Genomic DNA, 24,492 nt, shown 5'->3' with positions numbered 1-24,492 from the left:
ATATTGTAGAGTCTGTGGGTGGAGAGAACCACACTGATCTTGGTGCAGAGTTTACCTGGAATATCTCGCTGGTTTGAAGTGGAAAAACGTGAAGTAGTGAGTATGAAACTGATGTCAATACATATTGTGGGTTGGTTTACTTCCTTAATCTTATGTTTTTTGATGAACTGCTTTAAGATTTATTACCCATATGTAATTTCTTTGTGCAAGGATTCAAGCTGGCTGCAACAAAATTATTTACCAAGTCTTTTGAGTTTTCTGATTTTTCTTATCTTGAAAAGTATTCTTAAGAACCACCCTTAGATTCATTTAAACAATTGGTGAAAAATGAAGTTGAGACAAATAATGGGTACACAAAGGCAACATTTCCCATCAGCAGATTACTTTCTTAAAACTCATTGTGATGTAATATTTAATAAATACTTAGAATATCTGTAGTTTAACGTATCTTTCAGTATGCTTGATAAGGAAACATTCTCTAAGTTCCTGTGCTATAATAAATGCCAGGAGCTACTCGGCAGAACCTGGAGGAATAGGGTCTGGTGTAGCAATCTGTTACTGACACACGGCAATTTCTTCTCCTTCCTTGTTATATTTCTTAGAAAATTCTTAAATACATTCCAGTTGTTTTCAAAGCAGTGATCTTCCTATAAAGATCTCTAAATAATTCATCAATTGTTTCCTTCCTGTCAAAGCCAGTTTTATAATAATTCCTTTAGATATAAGAATACTGTAGTACAACTGGTTTTCTCTCTAAAACTCTGTTATGTTTTTCTTTTATAGTAGCAACAAATTGTCATTTATTCATTATCCTGATTTTCTCCTCTAGGAAACAAAAAATGGACTTTAGTAAAAATTTAAAAATTGTGAGTAACATGAGAAATTCTGTTAGTTGACTCCTGCTGAGTCCATAGTAGGTTAATATGATGCCTAATATGAAGACTCTTGGTTTAGTCTTATGTTACCATTATAGTCACTGTTTTCAAAAGCTAACTGTAATAATTTTTTCTGGGCATCAAAAAGATCTTGTCCCAGGTTTGTACTTGTATGTTTTGGTAAATTATAGCAGCTGAGGCCTGTACTCTTCTCATTGCTTAGCTTTTTGTTTTTCCTGCAATTCACGTTACCTGTGAGAAAAGGTTACTCTCACTTGAGAGATGAGGCTTAAGGACTGCCCTTGGACTGTAACTTGATCATCATCTTACCTCAAAGCTTGCATTTAAATTCCTCATCCATAATGTCTAGTTGACTTCACTTTGCGGGGGTAACTAGCTTGCCAGTACCTGAGCTGTGCTCTGTGCCCTTAAACTGGTGAAGCTCCCCAACCTCAAGCCAAACTTAGGTAAAGTTACCAAGGACAGTTTAACCCTGAACTCCAAGAGTTCCACCACTGGCTGAAAGTATGAATGCTGTGCAACAAGGGCCGAGTCATCTCTCAAGGTCAGATAATGAATCTGCAAGAGACGGACTGTTGTTTATTTTGGTCATTGATTACATGATAAAATCAAATCTCTGTGCACAGAGCTTATCCTCATGGAGTGTAGCCTAGGTGAGAACTTTCTCTCTGCCAGGACTCTAGAATATAGAATAACATTGTTTTCTTTTAAGAAATCAAAAATTACCTGCAATATATTTCATCTTTCAACTGAAGATTTTAAGCTGTTTGCAATGTTGCTCGCTCCTCTTTCAGGTGGAAATGAGTCCCCTTGAGAATGCTATTGAAGTCTTGGAAAATAAGAACCAGCAGCTGAGAACACTGATTAGTCAGTGTCAAACCCGACAGATGCAGAACATTAACCCTCTCACAATGTGTCTAAATGGGGTCATTGATGCAGCAGTTAATGGTGGAGTTTCTAGATATCAAGAGGTAAGCAATTTATTTTCTCTTTATTAAAAATCCAATTTCCTTCTCTGTACAGATGCAGCTCCTCTCTATGAATTAAGGACGAAAAGTACTATATGAATAATAGTTATACTTATTTTGGGTTAGGTGATATTAAAGATGTATGCTTTATTGAAACAGCTATTTTACTGCAAATATAGTAAGTATATTATTAAAATACATTACTTATTCTAGGTCAGGAGCTAGTTCTGGCCAACTAGCAAATTTACTTTTTTGTACTGACATTCTAATTTTTTATATACATACATACACAATAAGAAATTTATTATCTTGAAGAATTATGATTTTCTAGATCTTGTTGATCTTGTTTCTCTTTTCCAAGTTTTTAAGGAAACCTATTTTCTGTGTGGGAAAAAAAAATCTAGAACAAATACATATAATTAAGAAATGACTAACGCTGCATTTGTTCCAAAAAGTTGTTGCTCATTATTATAAGTTCTGAATCACCTTAAATGTTTGGGATGCTGTATTTGCACAAAGTTCTGTGGAATTTTGAAATTGCAGTAAAAAGGAAGGATTTTTTTTTTCAGTGCAACCTAATCTTCCTCTTTCTCCTAATAGTCTTATGAAATACTCGAGTCTGCTAGTTGTTCCTTTGAAAATGCCATGTTGAATAACATTCTGTCCACTTATCTCAAAGACTGCAACAAGACTCGCTGTTCACTCAACAGCGTTAAATTTGATAAAACTGCATCTAAATTAAACTACAAGAAATTGAGTCTGGTATAGTGTTAGAATCTGTCATCAAAACTGCAATGTTATGAAAATTGTGAGACTAAAGCAAAGCAGTAACATGTTCAGTGTTTCCCAACTGCCTTTAAACAACAAAACTGTTTAGCATAGTAAAGCACCATGAAGGCAGTCCCTGGAGACATACGGTCATGTCAGAACTATGTCTGGTTTGAATTAACAGTGTCAGAGCTAGCTCGGTGTCTCTGCATAGCCTTCTATTCTTCACAAGCAAATTGCTTGTTCCTTTCTTGTTGTTTTTCTTAGCTGCAGTTCTTGATCTCCTAGACAGTGTCCATGTTTCAATTCCCTTCTGCCCTCTGCTTCTCACTATATATTTAAAATAGCACTTTTCAGCAATTTATAAACATCAAAACTGCTAGCAGTAATTGTGAAGCTTTTTTTCTTCCATTTCACCCTTATTCTTTTCTTTTCATGTCCCTTTTTTAGTCTTTGTATGTCTTTCTGTTGGTTTGTCAGTTCCTCTACTTTTATTGTTATCTTCTCTGTAAATGCTTGGAGCATTTGGTCCTGAGGCAACCATGACCATGCCTTTACCAATATCTTCATTTCCTTCAGGCAACTTCCAAGCTTTAAAAGATGTCCTTGGCCAGCTGCTGCCTTCTTGATTCTGTCTTCCTTCGTCTCCCTTTTTCCTCTTTTTTTTCCCCTTCCCTCTTCTTATTTTTTTTTGCCTCTTTGTCTTGTGGGGTTCCCCCCTCGCCCCCTCCTCCTTATAGGGAAAAAAGCAGCTTCTCTAATTATTCAGCACTTTGCTGTTGCACGTGTTAAAGCTGTACATTCACTAGATTCAATACAGGAACATATTCCCATAAAATTTACAGAAGTTATAGTTACTGTGGAGGACCTTTATGTGTGCTAAAAAATGGCAGTAGATTGAATCACTGATTCTTTTAAAAAAAATTCCTAAACACTACTGGAAAAACATGAAAAGTTGTTTTTGTGCCCACTAACATCTCTCAACTGTAAATTGTACTACAACTTACATTTCTTTTCACTACTTTACATGTCTTAGAAGAGTAGAGCCTTTTCATGATTAATTTTTGGAAGCCACTGGTTCCAAAAAATGTTACTGGATTTAGTAAAATTCTGATAAGCACTGGTGATTTTTGAAGTTAGATTATTACATCTCTAACTCACACTATAGATCTGTATAAATCTTAGCCCAAAACCACAGGGATACTACCTGCTTAATATTGGAAGAACATTAGGCTTGTAGCTGGGGGAGGGGGGGAACCTCATCAGCTGGTAGAAGTTTCAGATTTGGGATTTTAGTAACCATCAGAGGGCTCCTTTTAACAATTTAAACAGAAGTTCTTATAGTTTACTTGTCTGCAGAGAAAGGACCATGCGAAATAAGTATTCTTCATCATGGTATCAGCATTTCCTAGACAGGTCTCAGTGCTTCCTTGTTATGGTTTGTCACAGCATGAAATTTTGGAACTCAGTAAGAGGAAGGGGTATATTTATTTTCAGTTTTGCTCCTCTCCATATTTACAAATGCTTCTTCATGGCAAAGATTTTAAGAGCCAAAGCTGGATGGAGAGAACTAGTCAGTATATGAGGGAAATGCTAAGACAGGTGCAAAAGGAAAGCATAGCCCAGAGCAGCCACTATTATCCTTTCAACTCTGTGGGATAGAAAGCCATGTGTATGTATATATAGGTATATGTTGAGACACTTTTTGTGACAAATGCATTTTTTAAAAGCTTTAGAAATCTTTTAAATGAACTTCTGGGCATTGAAGTACAGAATAGTGTCAGGAATTTTAAGCTCAAGATAATGCTCTTGCAGGGTGGAACAGTTGTTAGGTTAAGAAAGATGCAACCATGAATAAAGAGGGGGAGTGCTATAACCAGACTACTGCTGGTAGGTAAAATGACTTTGGGATATTATAGCTGGTGCAATTTGAGCATTGGAAATGGACTGGAAAGTCATGTAAGCTTACGAACACATCTGCTCCTGTAGGATATCAGAACATTATTTATATTGAGTGAATAAGAAGATAATGTCAGACCTCCCAAACGTATAATAGCACAAGTTAGGATGTCTTTAAATTTAAGGATAAGGAAGATCATAGAATGAACAGAGAGGAAAATGAAACTCGTTGTAATTATTGTTACATTATTAAATGTATTGTTACATTATTATATTATTGAAACTTCTGTGTCACAGTTATTGGGGAAGAAATATTTGGTTCAGTTGGCCTGCATTTGTTTTCAACTCTGATTTGCATGTTTCAAAATTTGCTTCAGGATCTGTCCTAGATATTAAACAACTCATAAATTCCACTCAAGAGAGGCAACATTTTTTTGCCTATACTGTCCACCAGTGAATATGTGGTTAATCAATTATTTAACATATATTATCTGTTATTCCAGTAGAAAGGAACTTTGAAAATATTATCTAGAAACTTGTTTAAAAAAAATTTGTGTTTTTACTCACTTTGTATCACTTTGTGATTTTATTCTGCTTAGGCATTCTTCATCAAAGAATACATCTTGAACCATCCAGAGGATGGAGAGAAGATCACACGTTTGAGAGAGCTGATGCTTGAGCAGGTAAAGTGGGGGAAAGATTGACTAGGTGGCCTGCTCAGCCGTTCTAGCTGAAAGTGTCTCCAATAAAATATATGACAGGTTAATAATTGCCCTGTGGTTTTCAGTGTTCTCTGAATTAGATTCCAAGTAGCGTAACTTTCTATATGGTTTCTGGGTCATGTTAATATTTTCTCCCTAGTCCTTTCCATCATCACCTTAATGACTTCAAACTATTCTAAAAAGTGTTGAATGAGAGGCTTCTCCTGTCATGCTCATAACCAATTATTTGCACAAAATATTTTAACAGTACTACAGAATAAATATTATTTCATTGAAACATTTGAAGGTCACAGCAAATATTTCTTTGACATCTCTTACCAATATTACAGAACAAATATTTTCACTGCAAAGTTTGCTGTAAGACCAAAAAGGCATGAAAAATGTTACTGAAATGAAAGGTATCTAATAGTAATTGGCAAAGTAGGTAGGCAGTAAAATAAATGCCAAGTGATTAAATTAAATGGAGTATTCTATGCATTATAGGATTTTTGCACTATTTCTTCATTTATTTGTAAGATAATGACATTTATCTATTTTTGTTCTATGCAGAATGTTGAAATTTCAAATTTTATTCCCAGTTTGGAATAAAAATGTCAGAATATTGGAATTTGGCAAGATGGAAATTCCATTTTATGTCAACATTGTGGTATCTTTTGGTCAAATCAGCTGAATGACAGATCCTCAGACAGTATAAATCAGAAGATTGAGCTTGCTTTGTCATTTAGATAATGTATAGTCATGTACATTGCAGTTTTGTTTTTTCAAGCTATAGTTAATCTCACTAACATTTCCAGTGTAAAACTGGAGTTAATGACTTCCTGTAACAAAAATGTGAATTCCAAGCAATAGCAGTTAAACCCTATCTGGCACCCCTAGGTGATTTAACACAGAGCATTCAGAAGGGCCAGGCTGGCTATGCATGTGCTGCAGTCCTGACCTTAGGTCAGAGATGCTGTGCAGCTGCCCACTCGCAGGCTGCCTGAAAACATCAGCTGGTAGCTCTCATCCAAAGATATTACAGCATACTGTAGCTATTTTGTTTTTAAATTTGAGTTTATCTGATTCCTCTTGTAACCAATTCAATATTTTGAATGCCTGTGGCCAAATTTGAGCAAGATTACAGTTTCAGTGAGGTTAATCTGAAGCCTGTCACGCCTTGTGTCAAGAATATACATAAAACCACCACGTCTCTGGGGAGCTAGAATAGGATAGGGGACCATCGACTTTACTGCAAATATATCGTGGCTGTGTTTCTGGTGGATGTAGCTACTACTGTTGTTTCATGCTTTTTACAACTCTTCTTATAGAAAATAGCTTTTTTTAGGGTTTAGAGCTGCTCCTTTGTAAAGTTTCTGTTTTGCCAGATTTTTTCACTATGTTATCCATAGTGGGTTTTATATTAGAATTGCATTTCCATAGGTGAAACCTTTGGGTAAGCTGACTAGTAAAATGGGAAGAGGCATAAACTGTCTTGTGTGTTACTGCTTTTGGTCCTAGGCCTTGTTTGATTACAGGTCTTTGAGGGATTTAGATCGACGCTTTTAAGGCAATGTGCAGTTTATTAGATTTCATTTTATTAGTATCCTTGTTGATGAAAACTTAAAGAAAATGTAACAAAAATATATTTTTCCCTTGCTACAGGCCCAGATCCTAGAATTTGGCTTGGCAGTGCATGAGAAGGTGGTGCCGCAGGACATGAGGCCGCTGCACAAAAAGCTGGTAGATCAGTTCTTTGTGATGAAGTCAAGCTTGGGAATACAGGTATGTGAGCAGATGCATGGATAGACCAGGAGACTGTTCAGCTGCACTAAGGGTGGTTTCATTTTCCCAAGCAACAAACAGTGACATCTTTTGGTTGTTTGTCCAAGTTACAGTTTGTAGCCTTCTTGCAGTGCCACAAAGCAAAGAGAAACATAAACATTCCATACTGTACAGAGGAAAGTAGTCACATTTTACTGTCATGAGCAAAAAGTTTAAATATTTTTCATACTAATGATGCAGCTCATCCAAAATGCAGTTATACCTATTGAAATGACTCTCTGTATCTTACAAAATGCTTTGTGATATTATGTTTATTTGAATTAATCTTTTAATAACTTGCCAGGAATTTTCTGCCTGCGTACAAGCTAGTCCTGTTCATTTCCCAAATGGAAGTCCTCGTGTATGCCGGAATTCCATACCCGTTTCTATGAGCCCTGATGCTGCCAGGGTGATACCACGACGCAGGCAAGTTAAAGTACTACTAACTGATGTATTTTTGTTACTCATGGCAAATGACTCATTAAATACTTTTATTATGTGCATGCTTTCTTGTATGGTCTGCCTGAAGTATCTTCAGCCATAAACAGCTGGTATATGTATTCTTTCCTCTCTCTCTCTCTTACACCCTCCCTCCTCCATTAAACTTTAAAGATTAATAAACATGTGCCATTTTCACATGAGAAACTATGATTGACAATTATAGTTAACCATTTTGTGTTTGATTATTCTTGCAACAGCCCCTTGAGTTACCCAGCAGTCAATCGGTATTCATCCTCATCACTGTCATCCCAAGCTTCTGCTGAAGTCAGCAACATCACTGGGCAGTCAGAAAGCTCAGATGAAGTTTTTAACATGCAGGTACAAGTTATTGTCATTATTCAAACTGTATAGAATCTTTCTTACTGGGTTATTTACAAAATTAATACTTCTGTTATTTCATTCTAAAATCTCAAAAGTTATTGCTAATACTTCTTTTAAAAACCAGATCTTTAAATGGGCCGTTAAACTCATTAACTTAGACGTAACTTTTTTTATGTAAGTGTTTTCTCTTATTTAAATTGAAGCACTAATTTTTTATAAATATAATTAGATGCAATTTACCATGATGCAAAGTCATCTGACCTTACATAGACTTTTCTGTCCAGTTGTCACAGTGGGATGTGATTATTTTACTTTATTAATTTTATTTATATTTATTTAATATTTTACTACATCTTTGTGTAGTTAAATTAATGTTCTTTATACTGGTTTGCTATTTTGAAACACTGATAATCTACTGTAAGAAGTTACAAGTTCTTTGTTCTAGTGAAAAGTATACTATAAATTTTTGTTTTCCAAACCAGTAAGTGTGATGTAGTAACAACAGCATCTCTTCTATATGCAGCCTAGTCCTTCTACCTCAAGCCTGAGTTCTACTCATTCTGCTTCACCTAATGTGACCAGTTCTGCTCCATCCAGTGCCAGAGGTCAGTGGTCATCTCCTGTTGTAAACTATATTAAATGATTCTTGATACATTACACAGCTGAATGTCTGCATGATATCACTGGTCAGACATCAAATTTACCTAATTATTTGAGGACTATGAATTATTGGGGACAGATGATTTCTTTGTCATAAGCATAGAATTGAAATGTCTGAGCATGAATTTCATCACTTGACATATTTATATTCTAGCCTCTCCTCTGTTGTCTGACAAACACAAGCATTCCCGAGAAAACTCTTGCCTGTCTCCCAGAGAGAGGCCCTGCAGTGCCATCTACCCTACTCCTTCAGAAACTTCGCAGGTAAGAAGTTTGTTGGGAGTTCTCAGAGCACAAATAGCTCTGAAGACATTAAAGGTGCATGTTAAACTTTGAGCAGATTCAGTATATGCTCACTGTTGTTGATTTTCAAAGGGTATTTTATGTTTTTATAATTTAATACTCTGAAATATTTTATGTGAAAGAGATGTGAATACAATACATGGTACTTGATCACATTTCTGCTTGATTTCTCTAGATTTAGATCTGTTTCTGTACATTTACTCAATGCAGTGAGAGTGAGATGCAGAGACTTACCAGATGGCACAGCCTGCTTGTGTGGAGCAACTGCATTTGTTCAATCTAGGGAAGAAGAAAAAAGGAAGAAAAATGTTATTGTGGCAGTTGTTCTTGTTGACGTCCCCTTTATTTCTTCTGAGAAAGCTAATCCTAGCCACTGTGAGATGATAACCCATTCCATGTGGCAATTCCTATTTTTCAATCGAGTTTCAGGAAAAAAAAGACATTTTGTTACTCCAGAGGAGAAAATAAAGAACTGTGTTTTTTACCTTAAAATACTGTTATATAGGTCTTTATGAAAAGTGTTTCTTTTGAGTATTCAAAAGTATTCATTGAGAAATGCAAACTGAGCTTGGTGAGCTGGCAAATATTGCGTTCTTATTTCATCTTTTCTTATTAATGGACCTGTTTTCCTAAAGTGCTTTACTTTAACACAGTTGCTGTTTTAATCCCTGCCATCACACAATGCATCCCTTGCTGAAGCTGAGAAAGATGAGAACACAAGTACAGTGTTCAAGGCCCTCCTTTCAACATTCATTTCTACCAGAAGTTCTGCCTCTGATAATAAACAACTTGCCAGTCCAGGATCCTTTATTTTACAAATTATTTATTGGTTTCTCATTAGTTCTTTTCTCGTCCCTTGTTTCTTCAGTTATTGAATTGGCTCTTGATTTAATTTTTTATTATCTCTTTTCTGTTCATGCTGTTACCTGAGGGCTTAAGAAGTAATACTAGACTTAAGGACAGTTCTTGGGAACTACTCACAGTAGATGTATCTACTGGACAGTTTCTCGGTGGTAGCGGAGCCAAAACAGGAAAGACCAGGAGATGTTCTTTAAATAAAGCGGTTTTACAGTTTGCCGCAAAGAAAAATTATCCCATTTTTGCTCCCAGACTACAAACTCTTGCTTTGCCAAGTGGAATGCGACTTCTATCCCCCATTCTATCCGAGATTCCATAAGGGAGGCTGAGGAGCTCGTAGGCCCAGTCTCCGCTCTCTCTGAGACTCGCCCAGCAGGAAAATCTCCCAATCTGTTACTACCCTCAGTGTCCCATGAGAGGGTAAGTAGAAAATTAACTTGCTAATACAGTGAAGTATGTTTCAAAGGTGAGAAGGTCTGACAGTTTCTTTCTGCCCTTATAACCATAAATTAGGATATATCTTTTTAGGGAAAGGTGAAATTTCTCTCTGGTGCTCTGATCCCAGAGCAGTAAAAATGGACTGTGATCAGAAACAAAATCCTGATTCTTTGCCTTCTGATTAAGAAGGAAAAAAGAAATCTTCAGGACAATTGTAAGGAGAAATCTTAGAGATACTTGCAACTCTTATTAGAATTTAGATGCTCAAAGTGTTCCATGTTCTTTCTACTTCTATTCTAACACCAGTTAACTTCAACAGTCTTGACTGGAGCTTCATGCTAAGTTAATGAGGAAAGGACCACCTATTTATGAATGACTTTGTCAGGGCTTAATGAAAAGCACTTTTCAAATTAGTGTTTCAGCTGGGAAAGGTGAGATACACAGGCAAATTCCTCCACTTGAAATCCTTTCAGGCCATAGCTACATTATTTAAGAACTTCACAGGACAAGACCAGAGCAGCACTGCATCTTCTGTCCTCATTGAAACTGATGCTTAAGGTTATGTACAACTGTTTTCAGTCAACATCCATTTGTGTTTGCTTTGTGATCTCTGGCTGAGTGATTGTACAGTGTCTCTCTAGCTCTTCCCATACTTTGAAGAGGAATGCCTTCTGTCATTGACTGGTCAACAAGCCTCCTTAGTTTTTGCACTATTATTCTTCTTAATGAAGCTTTTTGAATTTCACATTTTTGAGTGTTTTATTTGCGTGCCATTAAACATCCTGTAATTGCTCTTCTTCCATATGATTTTAAATTTTGTTCTTTTAGTATGTCCTTGTTTCTCTCTATGTCATTCAGCTTTTGTCTCTATTTCCTCCAATTTCAGTTGTTTTTTCAGCCTTTGCTCTTTATGTTCACAACAGAAAAGAGACTTCAACATTTTCCCACCACATCCTAGTGCACTGCAGACTTACTAGGTAGTAAATCTTCAATGCAGACCAGGCCGGAACATATTTTCTGTCACATTAGAGTACATATATAGTTACACCACCTTAGTTTAATGGTAATTCCAGGAAAAGAGATATTTCCTGACATAGTATGACTTTAGTACGACATACAGCAAACATAGTGTATGTAGCTCAACATCTACCAAAGCATTCTCTCTATGAAATGTTTAAAATCAAGTTGAATTGGGCAAGTATTTGCTCCTCACTTTGTAATATGTAGCTGCAACATGTTAGATTCATGATGGCTACTTTGCAGCTGGGTTTGCCATCTTGTGGAACCACAGCATAGTGCCTCACCAATTTGGCATGGTCCTCTGAGAAGATACAATACTAGGATTTTATATGGATTTCACTGATTGTCTGATCTTGCTTTAAAAAAATCAACCAAGCAAACAGAAAAAAAAAAGGAAAAAAATGTCTTGTTCTCATTTCCTCTGGAAAGTACATCTGAATTACTTGTAAGATTAACTGTATTCTCTTTTACATCTATTATCAAGACAAACTAGCAACTATTGATTATTTGAATGCTGCCAAAAAGAATAACTGGTGGAATTTTTAAATTGATTGATAAATGTACTGTGATTTTTTAAAAAAATAATATTCAGAAAAGGAAAGATATACATGCTTCATGGGTCAGCTCTCATCTACAAGAGAAGTAAGAACACTGCTACAAAAAAAATCAGGGTGGAAAAACAATACACAAAGCTTTTCTGAGGTAACAGCCATAACTTGAATATTGTCAAACATTATGCCTTGCTCGGAGCCTGACTCCATAATGAAATTACTGCAAATCTGTCCCTCTATTTGCTTAGTAATCTGTCAAGATATTACTTGAGGAATGAGCTTTATTTTGTTCTTTAAGGTGCTGGAAACTGTCAGAACTCAGCAGATAATCTTCCCTCTGATTTCAGTGTGTGCAGTTTTCAGAAATCTTGTCTACTCCCTGTCTGTATACACATGCTTTTATTAAATTGTTTATGTTCTTAAGTCATGTTTATCACTCTGCCTCCAAAGTAGATCTGTATGGTGGGGAAAATAACAAAAATATAACTGTTTTCTTAAAGTCTACTGAAACACAACAGTAGCTTTATGTAAACCATGCTGTTCTCAATTCACAGAGAATGCTGTTTAATCATATTGGAGATGGTGCTTTGCCACGAAGTGATTCTAATTTGCCTGGCCCTGACAAAGGTGAGTGGAAATGCTGCAACATACCAATCTTGGAAGCAATGAAAATTAATTAATTCATCAAACTCCTGTAGAATTCCAGTTTTTTGAGTGCATATTGTCATCCCCACATGTGAAAACATTGTAACTGACTAATTAACGCTAACAATCTATGTTTCAAAACACTTTCCCAAAAAGGGGAGAACATGGTGTTTGAACTGAGTGTTGAACTCAAAAGAGGCCCAGAAGTTTGCAGGAGGGGGTGATGGAGCAGCAGGTTGCAGCAGGCTGCCTGTGAGACCTGTCTTTTCTGCTTCTCCAGAGAGATATGTGGGGCAATGAGCCAGGTTCTGGAGACTGGATACGAGAGAAACTTAAGAGATGGATAGAGTCCTGAAGTTTGGTACCTGCAAGTCCTCTTTAAACAATAAAAGTCAGTGTGCTTTTGGTTACACTTTGATTGAAAAGACTAATTTGTGGTTGTTTTCTAGGGATTTTGTTTTTAATTATAGTAAATGGGAAATATATGAATTTCCACAGAGAAAAACTGTCTTTTATAATTCTGTGCATGGGGAAATCCAATATTGTCAGCATAGCTACTGTGCCATGATTTCATTATGTGCTCCACATCCGAAATTTCATTATAGAATCTTTGCGATATGCCGAATAAACCATCAGTGTATAAAATATAACTATTTTAAGAATATACTGTAACAAGAACTGACCAGGAATCAAATTTTCTTCCATAAGAACTAGGATTTTTTTGATATTTTTGTATCCAAGTTTTTATGAAAGCTTAGGTGGACTTTTTCACAAGACTGAAAACATATGAAATAATTTAACATGGAAATGGCAAAGATTTCCATGAGCCTATGCAGCCAAGTACATCAATAAAAAATTGTTAAAATAAAATATTATCTTCTGGAGGCTTTAGCAATCCAAAGAACTGACTGCTTAGGTGACTTAAAAGAAAAAAAATTGGTTTGTCAGGAGATTCAGGCATTTGAAGTACCACGGTCTGGAGCCAAGTGATTTTTAGGAGGAGGGCAAAGCCATACTGCTAGGTGATAGCTTACAATAAAAATTTAACAATGTATTCAATATTTTGGCAATAAAAAAGCAAAATGATCCTCTAGAAAATAGATTATTCTGTGCACTGTTCCCAGGGTCAACTAATGTGCAATTATACTGCAACAATATTGTTACAGATACAAAACCAATGTTATTTGTAGTGTATTTATTGTATTAAGTCTGGAGTATAGTGGGGTTGCAATCCTGAGAGCTCTCAGTGTTACTATAATAGCAATAGTTGATGCTGTCAGGTAGCAACAATACTCTGCTTTTTATTTCATCTTTGCAAATAAGCACAGGATCCTTGCATGTGATTCTCTACTCACAATTGAAACAAGCAAACACGAAGGAAACTGTCATGGCAGGGCCAGAGTTTTGAGGCTTTAATGGTGTGGGACTTTTAGGAGATGAAGGGGGAGGTTTGAAGCATTTTTTTACACTCTCTTTTTTTGTATGTGTTTTGGGGGGTTTTTGTTTTTACAGTAAGTATGATGCAAGTTTTGTGTTTCAAATCAGCTTTTGTCCTGTCCATGTAAAATACCTTGTCTTTCTGTCCGTGTGGCTTCTTTCCAATTTTGGTGACTTCTTGATAACATGAGATAATCCAGTTCTATCAACAAAGCTGTTCCAGACCTTATGGAACTGTTCAGTTAAATTCATGGAATTTGGTAAAGGTGAAACACAGACAAATACAACAGCCAATTTTATCTCTGTCAAGGTGGTAGTCAATTTACATGATTAAGCAGAGATCCTTGACCATGCATACAAACAGTGTGTAGAAATTCTATCAGTCCACAATGATTTCTTAATTTTATGGTTTTTTTTCTGTCAGACACTTTTAATTCCTTCCAATTTTTACTCCATTTTATGCCGTTCTTTCCACCTTCATTCAATTCTGAATTTGTCGTCTGTGCAAGCAACAAAAGATTGTTAGCACAGAAAGTTTTACAAAGGAGATCGTTTGGAATTTGGCAAATTCCTTTGTCTAGTCTCTTCTGTGTATAAAATGAGTTAATGCAAACAGTTTATGAATAGTCTGTTCCCTTCTGCCTGGAAACCTCTAAATAGGAGTCTGGTGCACAGATAAACTGATTATATTAACAGGCTTCAAGCTTATCTCCTTTTGTGGCTGGATTTGCAGTGCACCAGAGCCACTATCTCAGCTGCTGCTGCTGTTGATGGCCCCATTTACAGTCACAAACTGACCGGAGGGCCAGACACATACATCAGGCATCCAGGAGACTGACAGTCATTATTTAAGAGCTTTGCAAGTGCTGATGTAATCATGACAGCTTTTCAGGCATGCTTAATAAGGTGTTTATCATTTTCACTTTGTGTATTTTTAACCTCATGGATAAAGGCAAGTCAGAGAACTGGAAGCCTGTGACAGCTTTTTCATTTTCTTCCAGCTGTAAACACCACCCCTAGCAGCTGGAGCCTGGATAGTGGGAAGGAAGCCAGAAACACAGCAGAAAGTGGAAAGCTTACATCTCCTCCTGTACCACCAAGACCTGCACAGACTGGTGAGTTAATGACATTTCAGGCAAAGCTCCGGTACTTGAGGGACTCTTTCCACTCTGATTAATGTTTAACTTCTTGGGCAGGTTATTATTTGATTTCTCACATGAAAGGCTGTAGAACTGCCTCTGTGGGTATTTTCATCTCATTAATGTTCCCTGCAGTTCTCTGTTTCCAATACTCTGCCCCTTCACTTAATGACTGAGTAGTTTCAGACAGTTCATGCTAGTACTAGGGAGGATGATCAAATTCAGTCTTTTGATTTTATGATAATTGGAGGTTAGCAATCATAAATGATCACTAAGCACAAAGAATTTTACTGGCCAGAAAATGCACAGCAATCACACAAGTGCATGAGTTCTGTTACTATAACCAGTTTGCTTTTCAAAAGATTAATTTCCATTTAAGGAAAAGGCTGCTTAAGTGATATTATCAATATAATTGTTCTCAAGGGTGTGAATACACATTTTACATATTACACTTATGCTTCAGGCATGTTTCCAGTATATTTTCAGGTAAATGTTTAAATAAGTATATTATGTATTGTCCTTTTTCTTATTTGGCATACAAATATGTAATATATTTCTGAAGAACAAAAAGTGAAAAGTTGCTGTACTGACTATTGTTTTAAATTCTGTTATCATTTACAGTGATATAAAATCTATCAGAAAAGGCAGATGTGGAAATTTCTTATAATTGATTGTACTGCAAGATAATCCTGAGAACCAAGTAAAATACAAAATAAACTATTTACAACAATCAGACAAGTACCTAGAGGGAACCAGAGATAATGTTTATGTATCAAATGATCTCCTACCCACGTAAAAAGATTTCTTAGTGAATATTGTCATGCCAAGAGTGCACTGAAATCTTTCTGATTTTTACAGCATCACCAGCAAGACACATAGCCTCTGTTTCCCCTTCGCCTGCTGGCAGATCACCAATGAAGGTACTGTCTTATTGCAGTGAATTGCCTTTGTGAGACATATCTTGTGTGTTCTGGGGTGAATGGTATATATCTAATGCACGTTATTTGGGATTATAGTATGTTTTTTTTATTATCATATACCTATGCAAAAACCATTCACAAGAATAAGTAGCTATAAGAATTGCAGCAGCTCTGAAGATTTTAAAAAATACAGGCCAGAAACCTAATCCTCAGAATCTTTAGCCTTTCAATATTAGGCTTCTCACCTACATGGATAATTGTCTCAGTTTAAAAAGAAACCAAGATGTCTGTCAAGGAAAGTGAGGAATCCTTCTGGAGCTGGAAGGCGGCCTCCGTCTCCTCAAGCCACCACAACCTTTGAAATTAAGAGACCTTAATCAGAAAATGTAGAAAAGAGGATAAGTTATGTACTACAAATATATATATATGTATAACCAAAACCAGAACAGACATCAACACCATAACCAAAACTTTCAAACAAACCAAGTCCTAGCTTTGCCCCTTTGGCGCTGATATGTTTGCAAACAGCAGGGGGCGCTGTCGCACCGTGGACGACAGGGCTGCAGTGATGCACTCCTGGCCAGCAGGGGGCGCTGTAGGGCCTGGGGAGGCAGGGCTGCAGCGATGCACTCCTGGCCAGCAGGGGGCGCTGTCGTGCACTGGGAGGCAGGGCTGCAGTGATGCACTCCTGGCCAGCAGGGGGCGTGGTAGGGCCTGGGGAGGCAGGGCTGCAGTGATGCACTCCTGGCCAGCAGGGGGCGCTGTCGTGCACTGGAAGGCAGGGCTGCAGTGATGCACTCCTGGCCAGCAGGGCGGCGCTGTAGGGCCTGGGGAGGCAGGGCTGCAGTGATGCACTCCTGGCCAGCAGGGGGCGCTGTAGGGCCTGGGGAGGCAGGGCTGCAGTGATGCACTCCTGGCCAGCAGGGGGCGCTGTAGGGCCTGGGGAGGCAGGGCTGCAGTGATGCACTCCTGGCCAGCAGGGGGCGCTGTAGGGCCTGGGGAGGCAGGGCTGCAGTGATGCACTCCTGGCCAGCAGGGGGCGCTGTAGGGCCTGGGGAGGCAGGGCTGCAGTGATGCACTCCCAGAGGCGCCGGTTCCAGACTCCTGTGGGAACGGCAGCCACAGGGACCGGCTGGGACCTTTCCCATGGGCAGTGCAAGGACCCTCTCACTTTCTTGTGTGAAAGTATTGTGGGGGAGTTAGCAACTGTCTGCAGATGGCGCTGGCACCTCGATGAATCTGTAGCAAATCCAGGCAGTGGTGGTTGTCCTTTCAGGAGAACAGAACAGAGTGCAGGGAGTTGGGAGAGGTGAGACATGACCTGCCTCCCAGTGCTGCCACCAGCCCAGCACCTGCCACCAGCCCTGGTGAAAGGGCATCCAAGGAGATGGACAGCAAAGGTGTAGCGCACTGGCAAAAAAAGAGCACTGCGGGAACCTCTCTCTGACCACCTCCCAAGCCAGGGAAAGAATGAAGTCCTTCCTCCCCCAAAATATAACACCTCCCTCCTCTCCCCAGCCATCACGTTGGAATGCAAAGGTATTAACTATCCCTTTGTTAAGGCTTTAGACAGCTGGCTCTGGGCACAGGTAGTGAGAGTTGGTCATCAACAAGCCATCTTGTCCTGGCTTCCAACCCCCAAACTGCTGTGTTGGTTGGCAAGGGACAAAAAAACCCCCAAAAACATTGAAGATTTTGAAACTATAACAATAGTCAAACTCACCAGAGTCAGTGAACCGAAGATAGAGTAAGAAATACATGTCAGAGCTGCCTGATGGTCCACCTAGTCCAGAACTCCATCTCCAGCAATGGAAAAAGGGGAGATGCTCACTGAGGAGAACCTGTTGTGCAACCCATTCCTCTTATTCCTCCAGCATCCAGAGCTGTTAGCTTAGAGGGTGTGTTAGAGTGTAACTGTTACCCTTGCTTCAGTCATTTTAATATCCATTTCCTCTGCAGAATGATCCAGGGAGGTTGTGGAAGAAGTTGGAAGTAGTTTGATGCCTGCCAGTAGGAACCATTAAGCACAGGCTGTGAATAAGCATTGGTTCTTCTCATTTAAGCACCCAAAGCAATTGGGGATCCAGGCTAAATTGAGTAGTTTCTATTTCTATTTCAAGATATTTAAATGTATTGATACCTGCTTTTTTTATTGGAAAACTTGACTCAGAAATGTGTGTATTCCACAGCAGTGGAGGACACAAACACACAGCCCGCTTATTCCAGGCAAACCCCAGTACTGACAGAATGCACAACATTAGTCTTGGGGACAGCCTTTACCATCCCATTGAAACAGAGAAAATTCTGCAGTTAGAAATACGAGAGTCAACAATGTGGCAGGAGAGCAAACGCAAAGGAGCATGACTGGTTCTTCAGGCACTCAGGTGCAAAGGCAGAGGGAGGCAGCCCTGCTGAAGTGGTCCCTCAACAATCCAAAGTCTAACTAATACTGCAGAAGTACACATCGCCTGAGGAGGAAAGTGGCACCCCTCAATACCTCCTTTCCCCTAGAGATCCCCGATCACAAGTCCATAGTCATTCTCCTGTTTGTCTTCTCATAAGGCTGTATCATTTCCACTTGTGACTGCACAGTGGCCCAAGGTCAACAGAAAGCAATTGTGCTGGCCATCAGAGTGCCCACAGTTCTATTACCATAGTGTCCCTTTTGCTGAAGTGAGACCAATCCAAGGTTTTGCACCACCTGCTTACTAGGAGCATTAGAATATTGTACAAAGATGTGACTTTTTTTTTTAACTGAATGGACTTGGTACTGATGGTTCTTAGGGATGCTTGAAGTTTGTTCTAACATTTTCCTTTTAAAGGTCTGGAATTTAAGCATTTTACAGCCAAAGTCTGGATTACCACTTGGGAGAGGAATGCTGGCCCACTATATTTCTGAGAGCTGTTAGATCTCACTTTGAGCATGAATTTCCAGACTTTTTGTGTCTAGACTGTTACTTACTATTGGTAAAACCAGACTGCACTGCTGTCAGGAACCAAGTGCTTACCCCTGCAGCCTTTACACATACTTGCTTTTGTTCTGAATGATAAAAGCAAAAGTCCTAAATCTATGGTCACTTAATCCAAGTGTCAAGTGTTCTTGGAACTGGAGACAAATATCTCATTTATTTGAAAACCTTGACCCTGGATGTTTGTGGGAGTAGAAGTGCAGCTGCATCCTCCTCACATGCGGAGGAATGGAACATGAAACAAGTAGTTAAACAAGCTCCTCAAAATGTCTGAAATGTCTTCACTGTGTATTGAGCTTTAAATAAAACTTGCTCTGCTTTTCCTTAGCCATATACAGGGACTCAATTTTCAGCCTTTCTTCTAATTGTGCTTCCTGAGAAGGCCATCCTACTATACAAAATTGAAATGAAGATTTTTTTTTTCCCATTGATTTCAGTGTTCTGTGGATCCAGTCCTAGATGGATAACTAAAATTATCTCAACAGCATAAAGTCAGTGTAGACAGTTGTATACACCCCTGCCCCTCTCCTCTTCCTCCACTCCCACCTTTTTTGCATGGCTCACACTCTCACCTCCAGCCGAGCAGCTGAGTGACAATCAGTCTAACAAGAATTGAAGACAGAAATTTGTCTTTAATGTGATTTCTCCATCCCTCTTTTAGCCTGTGCTTGAGGCCATTAAGTCTGGATTGTCTCGGATGACTCCAGTCAAAATTAGATACGTTGCAAAAACTTTCTAACTTGACAAGTGTGGGCTAACCTCTTACAGTTTTCAGTTGAAGTTGCTTCACTGGAATAGGATTGCTTGATGATTTTTGGATAGACCTTTATTGTCCCTGCCTTTTAATTTTTGTCAGCACTGTTGTTGCTGCTTGGACTCTCAGCTCCCTGTCCTTCACCATCCCTGAGAGACCTGCAACGCTGCTGATGCAGGTCACCTGTGCCTTCTGTGTGGCCCTTGTGGTGTATTGTGACTGTGTGTCCAAGGAATGCCTGAGATGGGGGAGAGGAAGGGTGGAGGATCTGCAGATCAAAATGCTGTCTGCAGCAGCAGTGATGCCTACACCTCCTGCCATCCTGCTCCTGCCCCTGAATGGCAGCAGGAACAGCAGCAGAAGGGGGCTGGTGCCCAGCAGCAGGTCTAACCTTGGCAACTGCTCTGTGCTTCCCCTCCAACGCTGGTGTTATGGTGCACTTGGAAATGATGTGACGACGTAAATGCACTTTTCACCGCATGACGATGCACCTCTGAGGATAAGCTTTGGAAACCGAATTTGCGGTATGAGAGCCTGCAGTAGCAGCAGTGGCTGGGCTGCAAGTTCTGTGCTTTGGCGTTAGGGGGCAGGACACTCCCAGGTATGTCCTGTGCCAGCTATGCCTTCCACTTATAGCTGGAAAAACCAAGAGTGCATTTTAAAGGCTTCCAGATTTTTCCAGGGTATTATGATAGTAAGATAACATTTAAGTACACTTGTACTTCCACTTATATAAATTGCTGGCATGAGCACTGTTTAAGGGGTACCCAGGCACTGTTGAAACGAGCTTTGTATTTGTGTCTTTGCTGGATCTTGATTAAACAGGGGCACAACCATTTATGTTTATCAAAGCTCACAGTCCGTATGCTGTATCTGTGTACGTTTTCAGTCTAAGCACAGAAATGCTCTTCCTCATATACACCAGGTAAATTCTTCTTCTGCCCTTTTTTTTGAGCAGGGATCTGTGCAATCATTCACACCATCTCCAGTGGAGTATCATTCCTCGGGGCTCATATCCAACTCCCCGGCGCTGTCAGGGAGTTACAGCAGTGGCATCTCTTCACTCAGCCGATGTAGCACATCAGAGACATCAGGCTTTGAAAGCCAAGGCAGTGAACCATCAGTGACTGTCCCAAGCTACAGTGTTTCTGAGGAGCCTGTGAGAAAAGAAAGCAAAACCCCACCACCTTACAGCGTGTACGAGCGGACTTTGAAACGCCCCGTCCCTCTACCTCACAGCCTGTCCATCCCGCCCGCCGTGGAGCCGCCGGCCCTGCCGCCCAAGCCACAGCTTGTTCGGCCAAACAACCTGGAGAACAGCACCAGGAGAACTGAGCAGGTTCCACGGCCCAGGCCTCTGCCCCGCAAAGTCTCTCAGCTATGAGAAACCACTTTTATATTTAATTGCAGCCAATTCTTTACTGTTTAAGAAATAATATTTTTTAAAAATGGTAAAACTCGTTTAGTTAGGCACTTTAATATTTTGCCCACCTTTTCTTTTGAGTAATTTTGAAATGCTTATTAATACTATGTTGCACATTTGAAATGAAATTACTAATTTAGGTTGCCAGATATTATAGGAAGCATGAATGAGAGGATTTTTTTTTAAATTTTATAGTGGTGAATACTGATACTTTTATTTGTACTTTATTTAAAAAATTAAATCTAAAACCCTACAACTCTCATCTGACTTAACTGAATGCTTCTTACAAAATGCAGAAAATACTGACTGGATATTTACTACTAGAGATAAATGCACGCTTTCTAACAAAGTAGTCTGTAGACTAGGTTATGTCTGCAAATAGGCTGAAAGACATTTCTCTTATGAACAGGTTGGTCATTTTAAATGTATGTGGAAAAACTGAGATATAATGCAAGTTATACTGCAGAGAACTGTTGTAAGAATGTGGTTTGAAATTTTTGAAACACACATTATTTTTAAGATGGATAAATAGCTGCATTTCATTCAGTGTACAGCATCATTCTGGTAAATCCAGATTTTGTGCCATTAATGTATTACTGTACCTGATACATCCTTTTTATTTTTGAGGTGCAATTTACTTTTATTCTTCCAGCTAATGTATTTTTGTTGTTGTTGTTTTAATTTTGGGGGTTTTTTTAAAGCTAGCAGTTTGCTAGTGGAGGCTCTTTGCTGTTTTTGAAAGTTCACCCTATTCACCCTAGAATATATAATCTGTGTATGAAATAGGAACAAATGAATAGTTCATTTAACTTGTGTACAAGAAACAGTAATGACTAGTACTGAGGCAATTCACTAAATGAACAAGTTTTTAAATATACAAATTGCTGGTTTTCTAGCCATACATCACAAAAGCTAATTGAAAACATCCTTAGTAATTTTGTAAAAATCTAGCAAAAAATCTGAACCGTTCTTTCTATGTGTATGTGCCATTGGAGCCAAGTTTTGGATTTGCTTTTTAGCTTGAGTTCATCACCATCATCTTTATTGTAGGAGAATGGTGGTTGGCCTTAGGTTGTATTTTAGTGACTGGCATGTGAAGAGCTTTGGAAAACTAATGCCAAGATGTAGGAATGTGGAGGAGAAGGAAAAAAAAAGCACCTTCTGTATGTAGTTTTTGTATCCTCTTTCTTTTATTGACTGTTTAAATGTGCTTGGGAAAAGATGTGTGAACTGCATTTTAAATCATGCTGTTAAAAATATTCTCCCTCTTTTGTTGGGAAGCTCATGTTGATTTTAGCTGTGTTTGATTTGTTGATAGTTTAACTGGAAGAAAGTGACCACTTTTTTATATTCTCTCAATTAAACCTTCAGCAGTTACAAGCTGTTGATGGTAGTTATAGAGGTTTTCTATAATAAATGTTCAAGTATTTTTGTACATAATTGGTAAATTTTAATAAGGAGTGTACCATTATGTGAAAAAGAAGAAAACAGTTGTGTATGCAGTAAGATTGTTATAATTATGCCAAATACTTTATGTATGGAAAAAAGAATATTTGTAAATATGTGCTTTTAACAATAATTCTGCCATATTGACTTTACAATTTTGAATGTCAGAAAAAATAATATATGTTAAAATATTTATGTTTTAGTGAAAGTATTCATAACTTGAAAAGGAACATATGAATTTTAGCTTTGTATCTTGCTGATTTCAAAGTCTGAAATTCCTTGAATTAGCTCTTGCTTTCTACTTATAACAGTTTTGTGTCTGTAACCACATCATAAAAGTTGTAGAAGGCTACATATTTATGCTGATATAAAGAATTAATGCCTGAAATTTAAATAAGGTGTCACAAGTAAGATAACAAAACTGCTTTGGGTTTTTTCTACCCTTGTAGTTTAATAGATTTTGTTGACTAGTGCTTGAGCACAGTATGAATCAGTGTTATTTGCTCCTGAAGCAATTTGGTTTTTTTATTTCTGGCAGTAAACAGAGTTGATGACTTTATCATTTGCGTGAATTACTGGTCAGCTTTGCAGCAAAACATTTCAAAAGTCTCTGTTTACCTAGACACTTATATCAGTTGTTGCGTAATGTTAATATGGAATAAATGAACTTGATTAATCTTTACAGTAAAACTTGTTTTCTACAGAAAGAGAGATTATGATTCAGTTTGTCACAGAATGAAAGTTCTGAATCCTTGTCTTGCTAAATCTGTATTTTTTTTTCTGTTAAAAATCTCCTGATGGATCGAGTTTTCTCCCTATTTGGATCCGTAATTGCTTTGTGAGACAAGGTGGAGAGTATCGACCTGCTCTTCTGAACAAGTGAAGAACATAAAATTTACTAGGGAGTTCACTGTAAATTAACCTGCATGAGCGCTCTGTTTTTATAACCATGACATCAGGAATAGTCTGAACGATAGCAAATGGTGTAAAATTGACAGAGTACTCTAAAACCGAGTTGACACATTTTCTGCTTAGCCAGTTTTGACATATTGATTTTGTAGATCAGCCTTTCAACCTGATTACCCAGAAAAAAATGGAGTATGAAATTTTGTTATGTATGTTGCAACACTCAGCGCTTGAAAACCTAATGTAAATAAAGGTCTTGTTTGAATTTTATGTATTAGTCATAAATATAATTTCATCATTTTCCGGATGACAGTGAGTAATTCAGAAGCTCATAGAGGAGGAACTATGCAAGTAAGTTGCAGTTACTACTCAATAGCTTGAATGATAGCCAATGTATGTGTAATAGGTGAGATAATCTTGTATTCAAATATCAGCATCTCAAATACAGTATCTTTGAGATGCCACAGAAGCATCTACAAACACCTGGCTGGCTTTGAAATTATGCCGTTCAGGCTGATTCTTATGATGGGGTGATAGTGCTGTAGTGTGAGTGAACTCAATTATGATGTCCCCGGTCAGATCACAGCCAGTAGCCTGTGGCCTGAAAGAAGCACAAAGCTGGTTCCCCCTTTGTAATAAAGGTTTCAGGGTAGTACAGTTATGGCCCTGTTCACACAGAGCAGGATCAAGCTCTGTGTAGATCTTCTCTTCTGGATGAAAGGTGCACCTTGCCCTCCTGTTTGACCATTCGTCACTGATTGTCAACAGCATCTTCAAAAAGCACAGTGAGCAAAAACATACCAATAGGCAGGATTCAATGCCTGAGGTACAAATGATGAAATGCATCTTATTTTGAGTGTAACTGTGCTAAGTGAGGCATGTAGCAGCATTGTCTCAGTAGCCCCAGGTGCTGACAGATACAGATATTTGCTCCAGAGCTCTGTTGGTAGCTGGATTTTCTGATGATCTGGGCAGAGCTTTCACATATGCTGGCCAAAGGACAAAGTCCCATCTGCTGGGACAGTGTGGAAGGATGGTTTCCACTGAAGCCCTTGAGATTCTGATCTTGAAGCAGAACCTGTAGAAAGCCCTTTTCTTATTAATTTGTCTTCACCTTCTCCTTGTCATTTTAATTCAGCTTTTGACAT

The 24,492-nt window shown here is 38.4% G+C and overlaps 1 protein-coding gene across 4 annotated transcripts in view; it reads left to right on the top strand.

The window, feature by feature from the left end:
• The window catches only part of DOCK4 (dedicator of cytokinesis 4), a 250,323-nt gene extending 226,709 nt beyond the window's left edge, over positions 1-23,614 (top strand). For 2 of the 4 annotated variants that reach the window (XM_071552417.1, XM_071552415.1), the window contains 13 exons: positions 10-96; positions 1,691-1,867; positions 5,131-5,214; positions 6,895-7,014; positions 7,358-7,479; positions 7,752-7,872; positions 8,399-8,480; positions 8,690-8,799; positions 9,949-10,116; positions 12,260-12,332; positions 14,789-14,902; positions 15,785-15,846; positions 20,528-23,614. In XM_071552417.1, coding sequence (XP_071408518.1) covers positions 10-96; positions 1,691-1,867; positions 5,131-5,214; positions 6,895-7,014; positions 7,358-7,479; positions 7,752-7,872; positions 8,399-8,480; positions 8,690-8,799; positions 9,949-10,116; positions 12,260-12,332; positions 14,789-14,902; positions 15,785-15,846; positions 20,528-20,953 — 1,746 coding nt within the window. In that variant the 3' untranslated portion in view covers positions 20,954-23,614. The remainder of the gene's footprint in view (positions 1-9; positions 97-1,690; positions 1,868-5,130; positions 5,215-6,894; positions 7,015-7,357; positions 7,480-7,751; positions 7,873-8,398; positions 8,481-8,689; positions 8,800-9,948; positions 10,117-12,259; positions 12,333-14,788; positions 14,903-15,784; positions 15,847-20,527) is intronic. The other 2 variants (XM_071552419.1, XM_071552418.1) reach the window with 1 other exon arrangement.
• The last annotated feature ends 878 nt before the right edge of the window (positions 23,615-24,492 follow it).

Source organism: Pithys albifrons, chromosome 3, assembly GCF_047495875.1.
Source record: "Pithys albifrons albifrons isolate INPA30051 chromosome 3, PitAlb_v1, whole genome shotgun sequence".
Lineage (NCBI taxonomy): Eukaryota > Metazoa > Chordata > Aves > Passeriformes > Thamnophilidae > Pithys > Pithys albifrons.
Note: the sequence above shows the minus strand (reverse complement) of the source record. Positions and strands in the feature narration are given on the sequence as shown.